This window comes from Emys orbicularis, chromosome 6, assembly GCF_028017835.1.
Source record: "Emys orbicularis isolate rEmyOrb1 chromosome 6, rEmyOrb1.hap1, whole genome shotgun sequence".
NCBI classification, from domain to species: domain Eukaryota; kingdom Metazoa; phylum Chordata; order Testudines; family Emydidae; genus Emys; species Emys orbicularis.
Genome location: NC_088688.1, coordinates 47279975 through 47296402, shown reverse-complemented (window position 1 = coordinate 47296402; position 16428 = coordinate 47279975). Strand labels below are relative to the sequence as shown.

The window sequence follows — 16428 nt, the reverse complement described above, 5'->3', positions numbered from 1 at the left end:
TGCCTTGTTTCCTAGAAAAATAGAGAGTCTGACTATTATGGACTTCCTGATTTTTAGGACATATCAACAATATAAAATCATAATAGGAATGCAACAAATTCTGCAAAGACCCAAAATCATGATAATCTACAACTTCTCCTGCTCTTTATGTCAAGGTCTGAACAGTGGTGGGAAGAGATTGGGTCTGTTTTCAATTAGCACTTGCAGTCTTCCTGATGAAAACTATCCCAACTGCTTGTCTCTGTCAAAGATGCCTGATTAGGTCAGGAAGGGAAAATGCTTGTAGTAATGTCAGATGGAGGGCGGAGGCCTCATCAGGGTCTTAGATATTCACTTGCTCAAAAATGATTTTTCCACTTCATATTTTAATACTGTCCCTAAAACCAAATGAAGGTACTAGTCCACAATGAGGACAACATACATATTAATTTTCAAATCTTCAGCTGTTTTTACTGGAGCCCCATTAAAAATTGTGGTTAAGGCACAGGACTGAGACTCAGGAACTCTGGGTTACTATCATGGTTCTGCCACAGACCCCTTGTGTGACCCTAGGCAAGTCACTTAATCTTTCTGTGCCACAGTTCCCAATCTGTTAAAAGGGGATAATACTTCCTTTTTCCCACCCTTTGCCTGTCTAATTAAATAAGCTCTTCAGAGCAGGGATAGTTTCTTATGAGTCTTCGCAGCACCTAGCATAAAGGGGCCCTAATCTCTGTGAAGGCCTCTAGGTGTTAATACAATACACTAATAAAGCCCTCATTTTTGTTTTTAAATACACAATGGGAAAAGTACTTTCCCCACTTGCCCATAAGAGGCAGCTGAATAATTTTCACTCAGACTACCCCATCTTTGGGCAGTGTCCAAGCATGGAAAATTTCAGCCACACAAGGTGACCATTTTGGAAAGTTACAAGCATACAAAAGCAAAGGGTTATAGCAGTAACTGCTTTGTGACCTAAACTACAGCCAATATAGCAGGTACCAATAATATACTGGATGTAATTTCATAGATTCATACATTCCAAGGCCAGAAGGGACCATTGTGATCATCCAGTCTGAGCTCCTGCATAACACAGGCGATAGAACTTCCCAAAAATAATTTCTAGACCATATCTTTTAGAAAAAGACTCAATCTTGATTTAAAAAAATGCTAGTGATGGATAAGCCACTAAGACCGTTGGTAAATTGTTTTGAAGGCTAATTACATCACTTAAAAACGTATGCCTTATTTCCAGTCCGAATTTGTCTAGCTTCGACTTCCAGCCATTGGATCATGTTATACCTTTCTCTGTTAGATGATAGAGCCCACTATTAAATATTTGTTCCCCATGTAGTTACAGATTATAATCAAGTCACCCCTTAACCTTCTCTTTGTTAAGCTAAATAGATAGAGTTCTGAGTTTACCAAGAGCCATGTTTTCTAGTTTTTTAATCATTCTCATGGCTCTTTTCTGAATCCTCTCCAATTTATCAACATCTTTTTGAATTGTGGATGCCAGAACTGGACACACTATTCCAGCAGCGGTCACACCAGTGCTAAATAAAGAGGTAAAATAACCTCTCTACTCCTATTCAAGATTCCCACTTATGTACCCATGGATTGCATTAGCTCCTTTGGCCAGAGTGTCACACTGGGAGCTCACATTCAGCTGATTATCCACCTTCACCTCCCAAATCTTTTCCAGAATCACTACTTCCTAGGATACCTAATTATGGCTTACATTCTTTGTTCCTAGATGCAGACATTTACATTTAGCCATATTAAAACGCATATTGTTAAGCTTGTGCCCAGCTTAACAAGCAATCCAGATTGCTCTTTATCATTGATCTGTCCTCTTCATTATTTATTACTCCCTCAATTTTTGTGCCATCTGCAAACTTTATCAGTGATGATTTTGTTTTTTCCCAGGTCTTTGATAAAAATGTTAAATAACATAAGGCCAAGAACTGATCCCTGTGGGACCCCACTAGAAATACAACTGGTCAGTGATTCCCCACTTACAATTACACTTTGAGACCTATCGATTACAACGGTTCTTAAAGAAGAGTTAAAATTGGCTATTTTGGTAAACTTTTATAAAGGAACATGATTTAACATGAATTTCAAGTGATATCAACATAAAAAACAAGAAATGGAGTAAGAATCATTTCTACATTTTTCAGTCCGAGTACGACCAGATGCACACATTAAAACACAAACAAAATGTGGGGTTGATTTCATAATGGGCTGTCCCATACATCACAATCTAGTTTATACAGCAAATATCTCCCTGAAATGCAGATACAAAGAAACAGAATTACTGATTAAGGTACAACTCCTACATCATCCCACAACATTATACAATTTGACAAAGCCACATCATCCTTTTAAAATGTATAATGCAGTGAAATTAGTGAGAGTTTGTATCTCCCTGAGATTAGTTTTAATAGCTAACATTACAGCTTACACTTTCATGTAAAACATCAGCTTGCAAGCAATGGCACCATATCAGAAAAATTCTGAGGAGGCAAAGTTGCATCAACATATAGAACATTATATGTTATATTATATCCTGCAAAGTTGGGGAGGAGGGGAGGGCAAAAAAGGAAGACAATGGAGCATACAGACCTACGAAAAGTCAGGGGGGACAAAACATGGTAAAGTGGGCAACTGCCCCACTTGTCCCATTGCAAATGACTCCTCTGCATTCAAGTGGCACTGGAGAAGGCTTTTTCCAATATTGTGGGATCCACCCTAAATCTCTCTCATCGGTCTCAACAGCAAGGGTTTTCTCTATAGGATGACGGGGATAGGGACAGTAGGCTTGGTCTATTTACACATAAAAGTTTTGCTAGCATAACTATGTCAGTTTTGAATGTGTGTGGGGACAACCATACCCTTGACCAACACAGCTATGTCAGTAAAAGCCCTAGCATAGATGCAGATTATTCTATTTGGGGAACTGTTTTAAACTATACTGGCAAAAGAACTCTTGCTAGTACAAGCTGTGTCTTCACTGGGGGTGTGGGTGTTGTCAGTATAATTCTACCGGAATATCGACACTAGCAAACACTTAAGTGAAGACAGGGCCTAAAAATGCAGCTGACGAATGTTAATTCCATGATGACAGTTTCTACTGATAGAAGTGAGATGGAAAGAAAACTACTTTCTTTAGTAAAACAGAATAGTTAAATCCTAGCACACCTCCTTGATTAGATTACTTATTCAATCGATTGACCTTTTAATAAATAGATATTGTGTTCAATAACAATTGTTTCAGATAATTAAAAATGCATTGCCACTATACATGAGCTTCCAAGCAAAACTTCATACAGCTTTATGCAGTAGTTCTCAAACTTTTGTACTGGTGACCCTTTTCACATAGCAAGCCTCTGAGTGCAACCCCCCATATAAATTAAAAATACTTTTAAATATATTTAACACCATTATAAATGCTGGAGGCAAAGTAGGGTTTGGGGTGGAGGCTGACAGCTCGCGACCCCCCCCAAGCCTGACCCCCAGTTTGAGAACCCCTGCTTTATAGTCTTATAACAAAACATTAACATAAAGGGCATTTACGATCAAAATTCTACCTTGATTTTTTTCCCTTCCACCCAAATATAAGCAAATAGAACCTGAAGCTAAAACATTTTACATCTCTTAGATAAAAATTATTCAAGCATTTTGTTATGAAATAGTGAAAAACTTCTACACTGTGGAAAGCGTAAGTATGCATATATATATTCCTCCATTTCCTCTTACAGAGGGTATCCATTGTTTCCCCCAGTTTTGAGTTACGCCAAAACTACACCAGGAATTATTAAAAAGCGTAACATTCATTTGCTTGCCAGATTAGTAGTGCAATCTACTCAGTAGAGGAAGCACTTTATATTGCTTTATCTTGCTCAATGACTCCTATGGCCGATAGATTTGTGTTGACAGGTTCCTTCTTCCATTTTTCCCCAAAAGAGGTTCCAGCTAGCCCGCTAAAAAGAACATTTGTAATTAAACAGATCTTGATAACGGAGACTGTAAAACAGGAGAAACATGGGAATATCAAAATTTTCTGATACCTCCCAGGCAAATAAATTATTTGGGTCAAATTAATCTTTTCTAGTATAATGTTGCAAAGGTTTATATATAAAAACTATTTTGATAAATGCTATTTTCTGGAGACTCCTCCATGTTCAGTGGGAGCCCCTGAACAGCCTTCAGATTTTCTTTCCCTGCTTTACTTCAAACAGTCTTACAATTCAGTGTTTCAACCACCAATCTATTAGCCAAGGAGTACTACATGAAACCCTCTTGAGAATCAATCAACGCCAACTCAGTTGGTCTGAAGTAGCAGCTGGACAATGTTAAAAAAGACCCCCACAAATGAAGAGGCTGAGTACATTGCAATTTCAGACCAGTGAGCAAAAGAAAAGCACTGGAAATTACAGAAATAATTTTTTGGCGTTTACTTCCATAAGTAGCAGAAGCAGGCCAAACTTTTGAAAGTTTCTAGAACAGGAAGACTCAAATTTCCTGTTCATATACAGTAGGTGCTGTGATCATAAAAATAGAAAGTAGAAAAAATTTTACTCAGAATTTATCAACTTTAATGTGGGGTATTACAGGAAGATTCATTAAGATGTTAAGAATTATTACACCACAGGAAATCCAGAAGATAAGACTGATACTTTAACTGGCCTCATTGTGTCTTCCATCAGCAAGTCCCTTACAGAAAGGTGATTTAGGGAAACAGCATCACTATTAGACCAGGTCTATCACAACAGCGCTTTACTGGTATGCTGTACCAGCAAATCACTCCTAGTATGAATGCATCTTATATGGGCAAAACTGCACTTTTGTTGGCATAGCTTATTCCAGTGTCTCCCCCACTCCCTCCCTCCTCCCAAGTGAAATAAGCTATACTGGCAAAAGCACAGTTTTGCCATAAGTTGCATCCACATTAGGGGGTTTGCTGGCACAGCTATTTCAGTCATAAATCACACCTGATCATACCCCAACCAACATTGTATTGCCAGCAAGAGTTTGCAGTGTAGACCTGGAGTTAGGCACAACAGGAAATGTGAAGCTGTCAGGCTCACAACATTAACATTTACATGCAGCCTTTAGTATTCAATATTCCAGAGTGAGAATCACAATAGCAGCTGGTGAATGTTAGCAAAATACTGACATGTGACTCAGAGAGCCATGACCCTGTAATTGACTAGTGAAGTTACAGATTTAAAATGGTTTCATCAGTGTGTATGTACAGTTACCATTCCTATGCACATCATTAAGCTGTTCATTTGCAAAGCAAGCAGAAAGTTATAACTATCTATATCAGTGGTTCTCAACCTATTTACCACCGTGGGCCACATCAACACAATATATATATATATATACTACCTGTATGGTCCTTAGGATGTCACATCATCTGCAACTGTATGTTGATTGGGCCGCAAGTGGCCCACAGATTGAGAACCACTGTTCTAGATTTATATACCAGGCTTGTCACTATACTTTCTATAAGATAGGAATAATTGGAATAACCTATATCTAGAGAAAACTTGAGTTAATGCAAATTTAGAAGTACTTACATTTTTCCTTACTGCCATTACTATTATGCAAGAAATCCCCATCAGAACGCATTGTAGGAAAATCATCTTCATCATCTTCAACCACTAAATTTGAGAGAGAGAGAGAGAGAGAGAGAGAGAGAGAGAGATTATTTGCATCTAGCTAAGAAGCACAATGACAGAAAAGGGTTCTTTTCAAATTCTTATTGAGCAGGAAAGTATTACCGTAGCATTTGGATGGTTGATCAGTATTTCCTTATTAATAAATACTTCTAAAGTTACTTTAATTTTGCATAGGAAACTTTTAGACTCTTCTGTTGCCTGGGGCCATAATTTGCTCAACAGTGACAGAAATGTAAGTTGAAGTCCAGTGTAAAATACTGAATTGTTTTCCTTCTTTCTCTATTACAATAGAGCCTCAGAGTTATGAACACCAGAGTCACGAACTGACAGGTCAACCACACACCTCATTTGGAATTTGACGTACACAATCAGGCAACAGAGACAAAAACAAACAAACAAACAAAAACCCCAAATACTATACAGTACAGTACTGAGTTAAACATAAATTACTAAAACGATAAAGGGAAAGTTTTAAAAAAAGATTTGGCAAGGCAACAGTTTCTGTGCTTGTTTCATTTAAATTAAGCTATTAAAAGCAACATTTTTCTTCTGCACAGTAAAGTCTCAAAGCTGTATTAAGTCAATGTTCACTTGTAAACTTTTAAAAGAACCATCATAACATTTTGTTCTGAGTTACAAACAACCTTCATTCCCCAGGTATTTGTAACCTTGAGGTTCTACTATACTGAATAAGCAACAAGATACTAGAATTGTTCCAAGGTAGATCTTGCTTGAGTCCCCATCACTGTCCACAACCTTGTCCCACTCTGCTAGGGACTGAAGACAGTCAGCACAGCCATAAAACTAGTGGGCGTTTCAGAAGAGGGCACTCCCAGCACAATCAAGGATGCTCTGAAACCCCAATTAAGCAGAGCACTTAAGCACGTGCTTAAGTGCATGTGCTTAAATGCTTTACTTATTTGGGATAGCAGAACATCCTTAATTGTGCTCTGAGTGCCCTGTGGGAGTGTTTGGCTGAATTGGAGCCTGAGTCAATACAGAACCTCACCACACAAACATTATCATATTTTATTTAATATGGCAAAAAGTTTGTCTTCTGACAAAAAACTAATATTAAAGCAGAACTGAAACTCAAAATATATATTTGAATTTCAATATTGCTGAAATGTTATCACTTTTCAGTAGAATTTCTGCCATCAGAAGGTTCATATTTCAAATTTAAACTAAAATTATACAAACACACTTTTCTGGAAATTTAATGAGAAAGGCCTACCATACTTTGTGAACTTTCAGAATGCTGAAGTGAGAAGAAAGGTAGTTTTCTTTTGAGTGATTTGTTAACTTCTTGGCCTTTATGGGTTTAAGACAAATTGTCTTAGTTAAACCAACCAAATACTGCCTAAGTATGGCAGCTCAGATACGAGCTATAATTCATTATTCCAAGTATTTCAATTTGTCACAATAAAGGATGCAATATCAAATATAAGCTCGACTGCCATCTTTTGTGGGTTTAAGCTAATCTTTTTAAAGTGGAACTACCAACAGTTCAATGCTACAGACTCAGATGATATCTTAACACTTCAGTGATGTTGAAAGCTATCAGTTCAAGATATGTTTAAAAGCTTTGGGGTTATGGGCAGTGAGGTCAAAATCCATTTTTTGAAAAGGACATTACAATATGCACCCAACATGGTTAACAATGCTATCATATAATTCGGTCTGGCTGACTACATACTATGGTGAATAATACATTAAAATACCTAGATAGCGTTTGATTCTGTCTGCACTGTTTTAATTGTTATGGATGCCACTATTTTGAAACTGGATTCCACAACATGGTAGCTTTCTGTAGTGGGGACAATACTGTAAGTAAATTTTATTTAGTTTATTTACCTTTATCCCTTTGAAGTTCATCCTTGGAGACTGCATCTGCACAGGCATCAAAATATTTCTGTAAAGTATCAACCTGTCTACAGAGGATATCTCTGAAGGTTTCCATTTCAGCAAGCTTCTCACGCAAGCTATGACCTTTCTGGAAATACAGAAGAAAAACCTCAAGTAACACTACAGTTTATAATAGAAAATATAGTAATAAATATTCAAAATAAAAATAGCATAAGAGTTGTATTTCAAGCATTCACTGCCACCTATAAACACTTCAGATAACAGTCCATAAATGTTAAAGTAATTACAGCATTTTATAGCAACTAGTTATTGTGTCATAGGTGTTAGACCCATTGCACTTACAGTAGAATCTCAGAGTTACGAACTGACCAGTCAACCACACATCTCATTTGGAATCGGAAGTATGCAATCAGGCAGCAGCAGAGACGAGCAAATACGGTACAGTACTGTTAAATGTAAACTACTAAAAAAATATAATAAAGGGAAAGCAGCATTTTTCTTCTGCATAATAAAGTTTCCAAGCTGTATTAAGTCAATGGTCAGTTGTAAACTTTTGAAAGAACCACCATAATGTTTTGTTCAGAGCTACGAACATTTCAGAGTTATGAACAACCTCCATTCCCGAGGTGTTCATAACTCTGAGGTTCTACTGTATTAGTTTATGCAGTACATTTCCCTGTCTCTGGATATTCCCTATAGTATATTTTCTAATGTTTTGTTCACTCTACCTTGCACAGTCCCAAATTAAGAGACTATTGCCTCCTATACCTTGGGTAAACAGGTTCCTACTTTCAAATGCTGGACATTTTTATAGCTCTGAGATATAGAAATTCAGAAAGTGAACATTACTATAAGATATTGCACTGTTTCAAGAGAATTAAAATGTTAGTTGAATTATAATACGCAATTGCCTTTTAGAGTTAGTGTTCCCGGCGTTCCACAATAAAGGCTGTGATGTGCATGAAATATACACACTAGGCCAGTGGTTCTCAACCAGGTGTCTAGGACCCCCTGTGGACCACAAGCAGGTTTCAGGAGGTCTGCCAAGCATGGCCAGCGTTACACTTGCTAGGGCCCAGGGCAGAAAGCTGAAGCCCCGCCGCACAGGACTGCAGCCGAGGGCCCCGAGCCTCAACACCCAGGACTAAAACCGAAGCCTGAGCAACTTAGTTTCCCGGTGCCTCCTGTGGCACGGGGCCCCAGGCAATTGCCCTGCTTCCTAATCCTTAATGCTGGCCCTGGCTTTTATATGGAGAAAAATAGTTGTTGTGGCACAGATAGGCGGTGGAGTTTTTATAGCATGTGGGGGGGGACCTCAAAAAGAAAAAGATTGAGAATCCCTGCACTAGGCAGTTGAGGTTTCCTGGCTCCCACTCCAGTGCACTTTCCTCTAAGCTATAGGGCATTTTGTGGGACAATCTCTGGAAACAATGGAGGTGCCCTTCAGTCACAATGTCACTGCTAAATATGGTGGGTTACTCTTGGCAAGCTTTAATAATGTTTAAACAGGTAAAATGTTAGTTACACCAGCAAACTTTGCATGTATAACTGATATTGGAGTAATTGGTACATGTGAAGCAAAGTCTGGAGTATTTCAGATTTCTCACAGAAGGGTTCCAAAAAAGGTGAGACAAGAAAAAGTTTCAACGAGTGGTTATTTTGGAATTCTTATTTTCTCTGTATTAATCATTTTTCATCAAGCCATCATGAACAACTCAAATGATCTTCAAAGTTTATATCTGTGTTCTGTTTATTGCCACTTAGAAGATTTTAACAAAATAAGTGTTTAAGTCATCTGTTAAACTGAAATCTCAGCTGGTACCAGCTCCACCGTAACCTAATTAAATACTTGATCAAAAACACTGCTAGTTTCAGCATAAGAGTTCTTCACTCTATACTAGGGTTGTCAAACGATTAAAAAAATTAATCACAATAAATCACAGTTTTAATCGCACTGTTAAACAATAAGAATGCCATTTATTTAAATATTTGTGGATCTTTTCTACATTTTCAAATATATTGGTTTCAATTACAACACAGAATACAAAGTGTACAGTGCTCACTTTGCAAATATTTATAATAAAAATAATACACTGTAAAAAGAAACAAAAGAAAAAGTATTTTTCAATTCACATAATTCAAGTACTGTAGTGCAATCTCTATCGTGAAAGTGCAACTTACAAATGTAGAATTAGTTTTTTTTTTACATAACTGCACTCAATAAAACAATGCAATACTTTGGAGTCCACAAGTCCAGTCGTTGCTACTTCTTGTTCAGCCAATCGCTAAGACAAACAAGTTTGTTTGTATTTACAGGCAATAATGCTGCCCACTTCTTATTTACGTCACCTGAAAGTGAGAACAGGTATTCACATGGTACTGTTGTAGCCAGCATTGCGAAGTGTTTATGTGCCAAGTATGCTAAACATTCATATGCCTCATAATGCTTAGACCACTATTCCAGAGGACATGCTTCCATGCTGATGATGCTAGTTACAAAAAAATGTTTTAATTAAATTTGTTACTGAATTTCTTGGGGCAGAATTGTATGTCTCCTGCTCCAAGGTTTTACCCGCATTCTGCTATATATTTCCTGTTATGGCAGTCTCTGATAACGACCCAACATGTGTTGTTCGATTTAACAACACTTACATTGCAGATTTGATAAAATGCAAAGAAGGCATCAATATGAGATTTCTAAAGGTAGCTAGGCACTTAACCCAAGGTTTAAGAATCTGAAGTGCATTCCAAAATCTGAGAGGGATGAGGTGTGGAGCATGCTGTCAGAAGTCTTAAAAGAGCAACACTCGGATGCGGAAACTACAGAACTGAACCCCAAAAAAGAAAATCAACTTTCTGCTGGTGGCATCTGACTCAGATGATGAAAATGAACGTGCATCAGTCCACATTGCTTTGGATCATTATCAAGCAGAACCCATCAACAGCATAGAAGCATGCCCTCTGGAATGGTGGTCGAAGTATTAAAGGGCATAAAGCATTTAGCATACTTGGCACGTAAATACCTTGCAATGCCAGCTACAACAGTGTTTTAGCGAACGCCTGTTTTCACTTTCAAATGACATTGTAAACAAGAAGCGGGCAGCATTATCGCCTGTAAATGCAAACCAACTTGTTTGTCTTAGCAATTGGCTGAACAAGAAGTAGGACTGAGTGGACTTGTGGGCTCTAAAATTTTACATTGTTTTATTGTTGAGTGCAGTTACGTTAAAAAAACTAATTCTACATTTGTAAGTTGCACTTTCACAATAAAGAGATTGCACTACAGTACTTGTAAGAGGTGAATTGAAAAATACTATTTCTTTTATTTTTTACAGTGCAAATATTTGTAATAAAAATAATATAAACTGAGCACTGTTCACTTTGTGCTGTGAAATCAAAATATTTGAAAATGTAGAAAAACATCCAAAAAATAAATTATAAATTTCAATTGGTATTCTGTTATTGTTTAACAGCATGATTAAAAAAATGGCGATTAATCACCATTAATTTTTTTAATCAAGTTAATTTTTTTTAGTTAATTACTTGAGTTAACTGCAATTAATTGGCAGCCCTACTCTATACAGATTAATTTCTACCCCTTTTCTTTCTGTGATGCTCTTCCCATGTGTTGTTTCCTCATCAAAAACTACTGTTCAGCAAGGCTAAAATGGTAAACATTTATAATAGTAAGATGCCTCTTTTCTTCGTTTCTTTCCAATTTATTTAAGCCAAATTTGTTCCTATCAAGGGAACTGCACTCCTCTTCAATTAGAGTCCTGCTGTTCAGTGTCATGCCAGAAGAGACAAGTAAAGTGTTCCCGCAGGTTTGACTGCTTCCTATTGGAGAAAAATACCCGTTTAAAACTGACAATAGAGCACGGAGACAGGTGGACACTTACTGTATCATCCCTCTATTACCACATATTGAACTAAGCAACACTTTACTTATCATTTTGAAGGTATCAAAGTATCTTTACTGATGTTTCATTTTATATTGCTGAAGATAAACGGAGTTAGAGTCATGGGTCTCTTCACAAGTAAGTTCCTTTCCAGAGTGTCTCCTTCGTTCACAAATCATGTTTATAAAATGTCACTCACTAACCTTGAATGATGAGGTGGATGTAGCAGAATATCCACTTGCTCCAGACACCAGAGAAACCATGGAGCCATGGCGCCGTAAACTTGACTCTGATCCATAGCCAGATTCAGTCTAAAAAACAAGTGTAATAAGCCTTTTAATAATGAAGAAACCATGAAAGCAAATCAATGATATTTCCTCTAAAACTGGCCAAATAGTTACTTACCAGGAAGTAGCATGGGCTTAGTGACTCAAACTATTTTTGCAATTGAAGCATTGCATAAAGCATGCAACTAGGATAACTGTTAAGGAAGGAATTTTTTGACTTTCTAGTTTGACACCACTGTTTACCCAAGATCAAGTTACACACTGATTGAAGAAAATTTACAGCTCACTCATGTTACATTATTCCCCAAAAGTGCTCAGTATTTCTGGGTATATAAAATATTTGTAAACATTTGGACGGGCTTCACAAATTCAGTAAGAGCAACGTACGAAATACAACACTGCTGTTCAACATCCGAACTGGGGTAAGCCAAATATAATTTTGTCGTCTGGAAAAAAGATTCACTGTTTTTTGGACATTTAAATCCTAACAAGCAATTTACATAATATTCCAGAAGGAAACTACAGTAACCTATGATTATTTACAGGCACTAACACATAGCTTCATACTGTGAAGAGGAAAGCAGTCTCAGAGTCAACCCTTGAACAGTTTTGAATACTGCCACTTCATTCTTGTGAAGGTATTATTTATCCCTGTAATTTTGGAGGAGTCCGTGGAAAAAAAGTAAAAGGTTTGTCTGCAGATTTTTGTCAGTGCCCAAAAATCTCACTCAGATTCAAGACCCCTTTGTGCTAGGTGCTGTACAGTACCTACACACCTGGGAAGATACAACTCCTGCACTGAAGAATTACAATCTTATTTATGAGATGAGATACATGATAAATAGGAAGCAAAAGGGAGGGAGGAAAAGGGTAATAGTAACAAGTTCACATGATTACATATTCTTTAGCCTTTTACATGACTTGGTGAATCTGAATTTAAAGTGATTTGTCTTGAACTATCATTAGTTCACTGATTTCTCATAGGTGTAACTGCAGAAGCAGGTCTTGAAAAGGGAACTGAAGTTAGATAATAGTGGCCTTAAGTACTAGTTCAAGGGCAATGTTCCATGCATAAGGAGTGGCCTGAGAGTAAACAGTGAGATGGTTGTGTGAAGCAGACAAATAGGTGGTCGAAGACAATGTCTAATGTGACAAGAGAACCTCCAAACAAGTAGATAGAGACAGCATTGAGAAGGGCCTTAGAGATGAAGGCAAGAAGCTTGAATTTGAGGTGATGGAAAATGAACAGACTAGAAACGTTGGTGGAAATCTCTGCCATCTTGCAGTTTTCTTATAACTATATACTGTATACCACTGTATGGTATGAAATCAGAGAAGAAAAATGTTATTTCAGTTGAGAGATCTCCTCCCCACCCCACCTCATTGACTTTAAAGTCAGAAGGGACCATTGTGATCATCTAGTCTGAACTCCTGCACATTGCAGGCCACAGAACTTCACCCACCCACTCCTGTAATCGACCCTTAATCTCTGACTGAGTTACTGAAGTCTTCAAATCATGGTTTAAAGACTTCAAGTTACAGAGAATTCACCATTTACACTAGTTTAAACCTGACAATGACCCGTGACTCATGCTGCAGAGGAAGGCGAAAAAACCTCTGCGTCTCTGCCAATCTGACCCAGGGGAAAATTCCTTCCCCACTCCAAATATGGAGATCAGTTAGACCCTGAGCATGTCAGTAAGACCCACCAGCCAGACACCTGGAAAATAATTCTCTGTAGTAACTCAGTGCTCTCCCCATCTAGTGGCCTGTCTCCGGCCGTTGTGGATTTCAGCTACTGCCATTCTCCCCTATGAGCCACATGCCATTGTAGACAGTCCTGTCATACCACCCACTCCATAAATTTATCAAGCTCAGGTCTTGAAACCAGTTACGTTCCCTCCCCCCACTGCTCCCCTTGGAAGGCTGTTCCAGAACTTCCCTCCTCTGATGGCTAGAAACCTTCGTCCAATTTCAAGCCTAAACTTGTTGGACAGTTTATATTCATTTGTTCTTGTGCCCACATTGGTACTTACCAGGGAGAGAGAGGAGTTAAGTTATTTATCCCTCTGGCGTATTTTAGAAAGCAATCATCTCTCCCCTCAGCCTTCTTTTGGTTAGGCTAAACAACCCAAGCTCTTTGAGCCTCCTCTCATAAGGCAGATTTTTCCATTCTTCGGATCATTCTAGTAGTGCTTCTCTGCACCTGTTCCAATTTGAATTCATCTTTCTTAAACATGGGAGACCAGACTTGCACACAGTATTCCAGATGAGGTCTCACCAGTACCTTGTATAACGGCACTAACACTTCCCTGTGTCTACTGGAAATACCTTGCCTGATGCATCCTAGGACTGCATTAGCCTTTTTCACAGCTGTATCGCATTGAGGGCTCATAGTCATCTTGTGAACAACCAATACATACAGGTCTGTGTCCTTCTCTGTCGTTTCCAACTGATAAGTCCCCAGATTATAGCAAAAATTCTTGTTACCAGGCTTCTTGCACTGATGCACACACATTTTGTTTCTGCTTGGCTTCATCCAGATTCCTCACAGTCATTTTACGCCCAATATCACCTTTCTGACGGTTACTGTCAGTGGCATTAGCAGTATCTTTCCATCTCTCTACCCTCTGTTGTTCCTTTCTCAATTGCTGTATCCTTTTACTTGATTTTCCTTCCACTCAATATTAGAATCAGGTGTGAAAACTACATAAGCATCTCCCAACATTCTCCCCAAAATTCCTAGTTTAAAGCTCTTTTAATCAGTTGTGCCAACTTCCATCCCAGAAGCCTATTATCCTCACTACTCAGGTGCACCTCATAAAAACAGACCTCTGTCCATGAATGCCTCCTAGTGGTCACACATCCCATTACCTGAGCCATCTGTTGAGCATAAATCTTGTCTTGCCTTCATTCTCTTCCTCTAGGGACAGGTAGGATCCCACTGAACGTGACCTGGGCCTCCATTTCTTTAAGCATCTTCCCAGGCCTGGCATAGTGTTCTTTGATACCCCCCCAGTAAGAATCTAGCACTGTAATTTGTTCCTACATGAAGGGCAAACTGTGTATTCTTTCCTGCTCCCATTAAGATCTGTGTCAGTCTCAGGTTCACATCCCATATCTCAGCTCACAGCGGACAACACACCCTTCTGTTCTCTGGATCAACTCTGGTGAAGAGGCCTGTCTGTTCTTCTTAGTAGGGAACCCACACTTATCTAGACCTGCCTCTTCCTGATATGGGTGCAATTCTCTGGCCTTCCCCTTTCTGTTCTGTCTGGCTGCAGTCGTCTTTTCTTCTGTTCTCCCTTGCAATCTACGAGTCCTCCTGGGGCTCCAAACACTGGCTATCCTCACTGTCTCTTTCCCCCTTCTTGTGGGACTTGCCACTCTTCTCTTCTTCCTTGCTCTCCCATCTTGGAACAAGGGAGAGGAAAAGCCACATGCTTCCATGGGCCACTTTCTTCATCCAGAAGTCTACCCTCACGGTACTGCTGTCCAGCATGCATCTGCAAGTCTAGAGTTTTTCCTTCAGCTGCCTCTTTCCTTTCCTCCATCACTCAATCGAATCCCCTTCTAAAACTTAACCATTGTTTCTAGCTGCATCTCCAATCATTGGATCTTCTCTTCCATCAGATCTATCAGGCAGCACTTCATACAAATGAAGCACCTTTCAGGTACCCTCTCCGGAATAATATACCTCCCGTGATTTCCACATCCAGTCATCTTCATTCCCTCTTCCATTCTTTGCATCTCTGTAGTGGTCATAGCCTCCCCTTCTAAACTCCTGTCAAGAAGAAGCAAACACACATGCACACCCTCCCTCAAAACACTCCTTACAACCCCACCCCCACCCCACCCATATTCATCTGTTTGGTGGCTTCTGTGCTAGTGCTGCTCCTGTGCTGCTGGTTGGCTATCTTTATAAGCCTGTGGCCTAAGGAAGCCCCATCCCATAATCAAGGTTCAGATGTGATCAAAGGCTCCTTCAGTCACAATGCACTGCCCCCTTCCAGACTTTGCTTGCTGATTTGATTTCTGTTTACAGCCAACCAAACACACATAAGAACTCACTCACTGCCCCTAAGGAACAAGGGCTTGCCCCCCTTCTCTTCAAACAGATCTCCACTCAAACTCCCTTGTTTGCTGGCTCCTGTGCCGCTGCTCCTCATAGGGTAGGAGCATCTTCATGAAATTTTGCTTTTAAAATTTCACCTAAAATGCCGTAAACCTAAACATAGCATTGTTCTATTGCAGACCAGCTTCACTGCCCAGGAAAATTATATATAAATTAATTATTATATTTATTTATCTTCATCTCTAGAATTAGACAATTACTAACAAAAAGTGTTTTTAAAATGATTTTATCATAGGGTCATTTTGAAAATGGTGGCTCATTTTGTTTCTTTTTATCTGGCGGTAAATTCTGTAAGGATCTGATTTCAAAACTGAGCTCTCTTTAAATGCTACTAGTAAACAAGGTGCCAAAAAACATACATCCACTTTGAACTACTGCAATTTAGTTAAAAAAGGGACAGCTGGTTTCAAATTTGGTTTTAGAATCCAATGAGAGACACAGACAAAATATGCCTATGCAAAAATTGGATCCAAATTGTTTACAGATGAATAAAGCACAAGTGTAAGGAGAGTTTCAGCTTTGCTTCCGAACGTCCATGTTTTTGAAGATTCAACCAAGGTTACTAAATATTT

At 38.7% G+C, this 16428-nt stretch overlaps 1 protein-coding gene across 3 annotated transcripts in view; it reads right to left on the bottom strand.

Annotated features, from left to right (window-relative positions):
- Window positions 1-16428, bottom strand: part of CERT1 (ceramide transporter 1) — a 173175-nt gene that overhangs the window by 68787 nt on the left and 87960 nt on the right. For all 3 annotated transcript variants that reach the window (XM_065406520.1, XM_065406517.1, XM_065406519.1), the window contains exons 4-6: window positions 11638-11745; window positions 7524-7662; window positions 5568-5651 (exon numbers count right to left, since the gene is read on the bottom strand). In XM_065406520.1, coding sequence (XP_065262592.1) covers window positions 5568-5651; window positions 7524-7662; window positions 11638-11745 — 331 coding nt within the window. The remainder of the gene's footprint in view (window positions 1-5567; window positions 5652-7523; window positions 7663-11637; window positions 11746-16428) is intronic.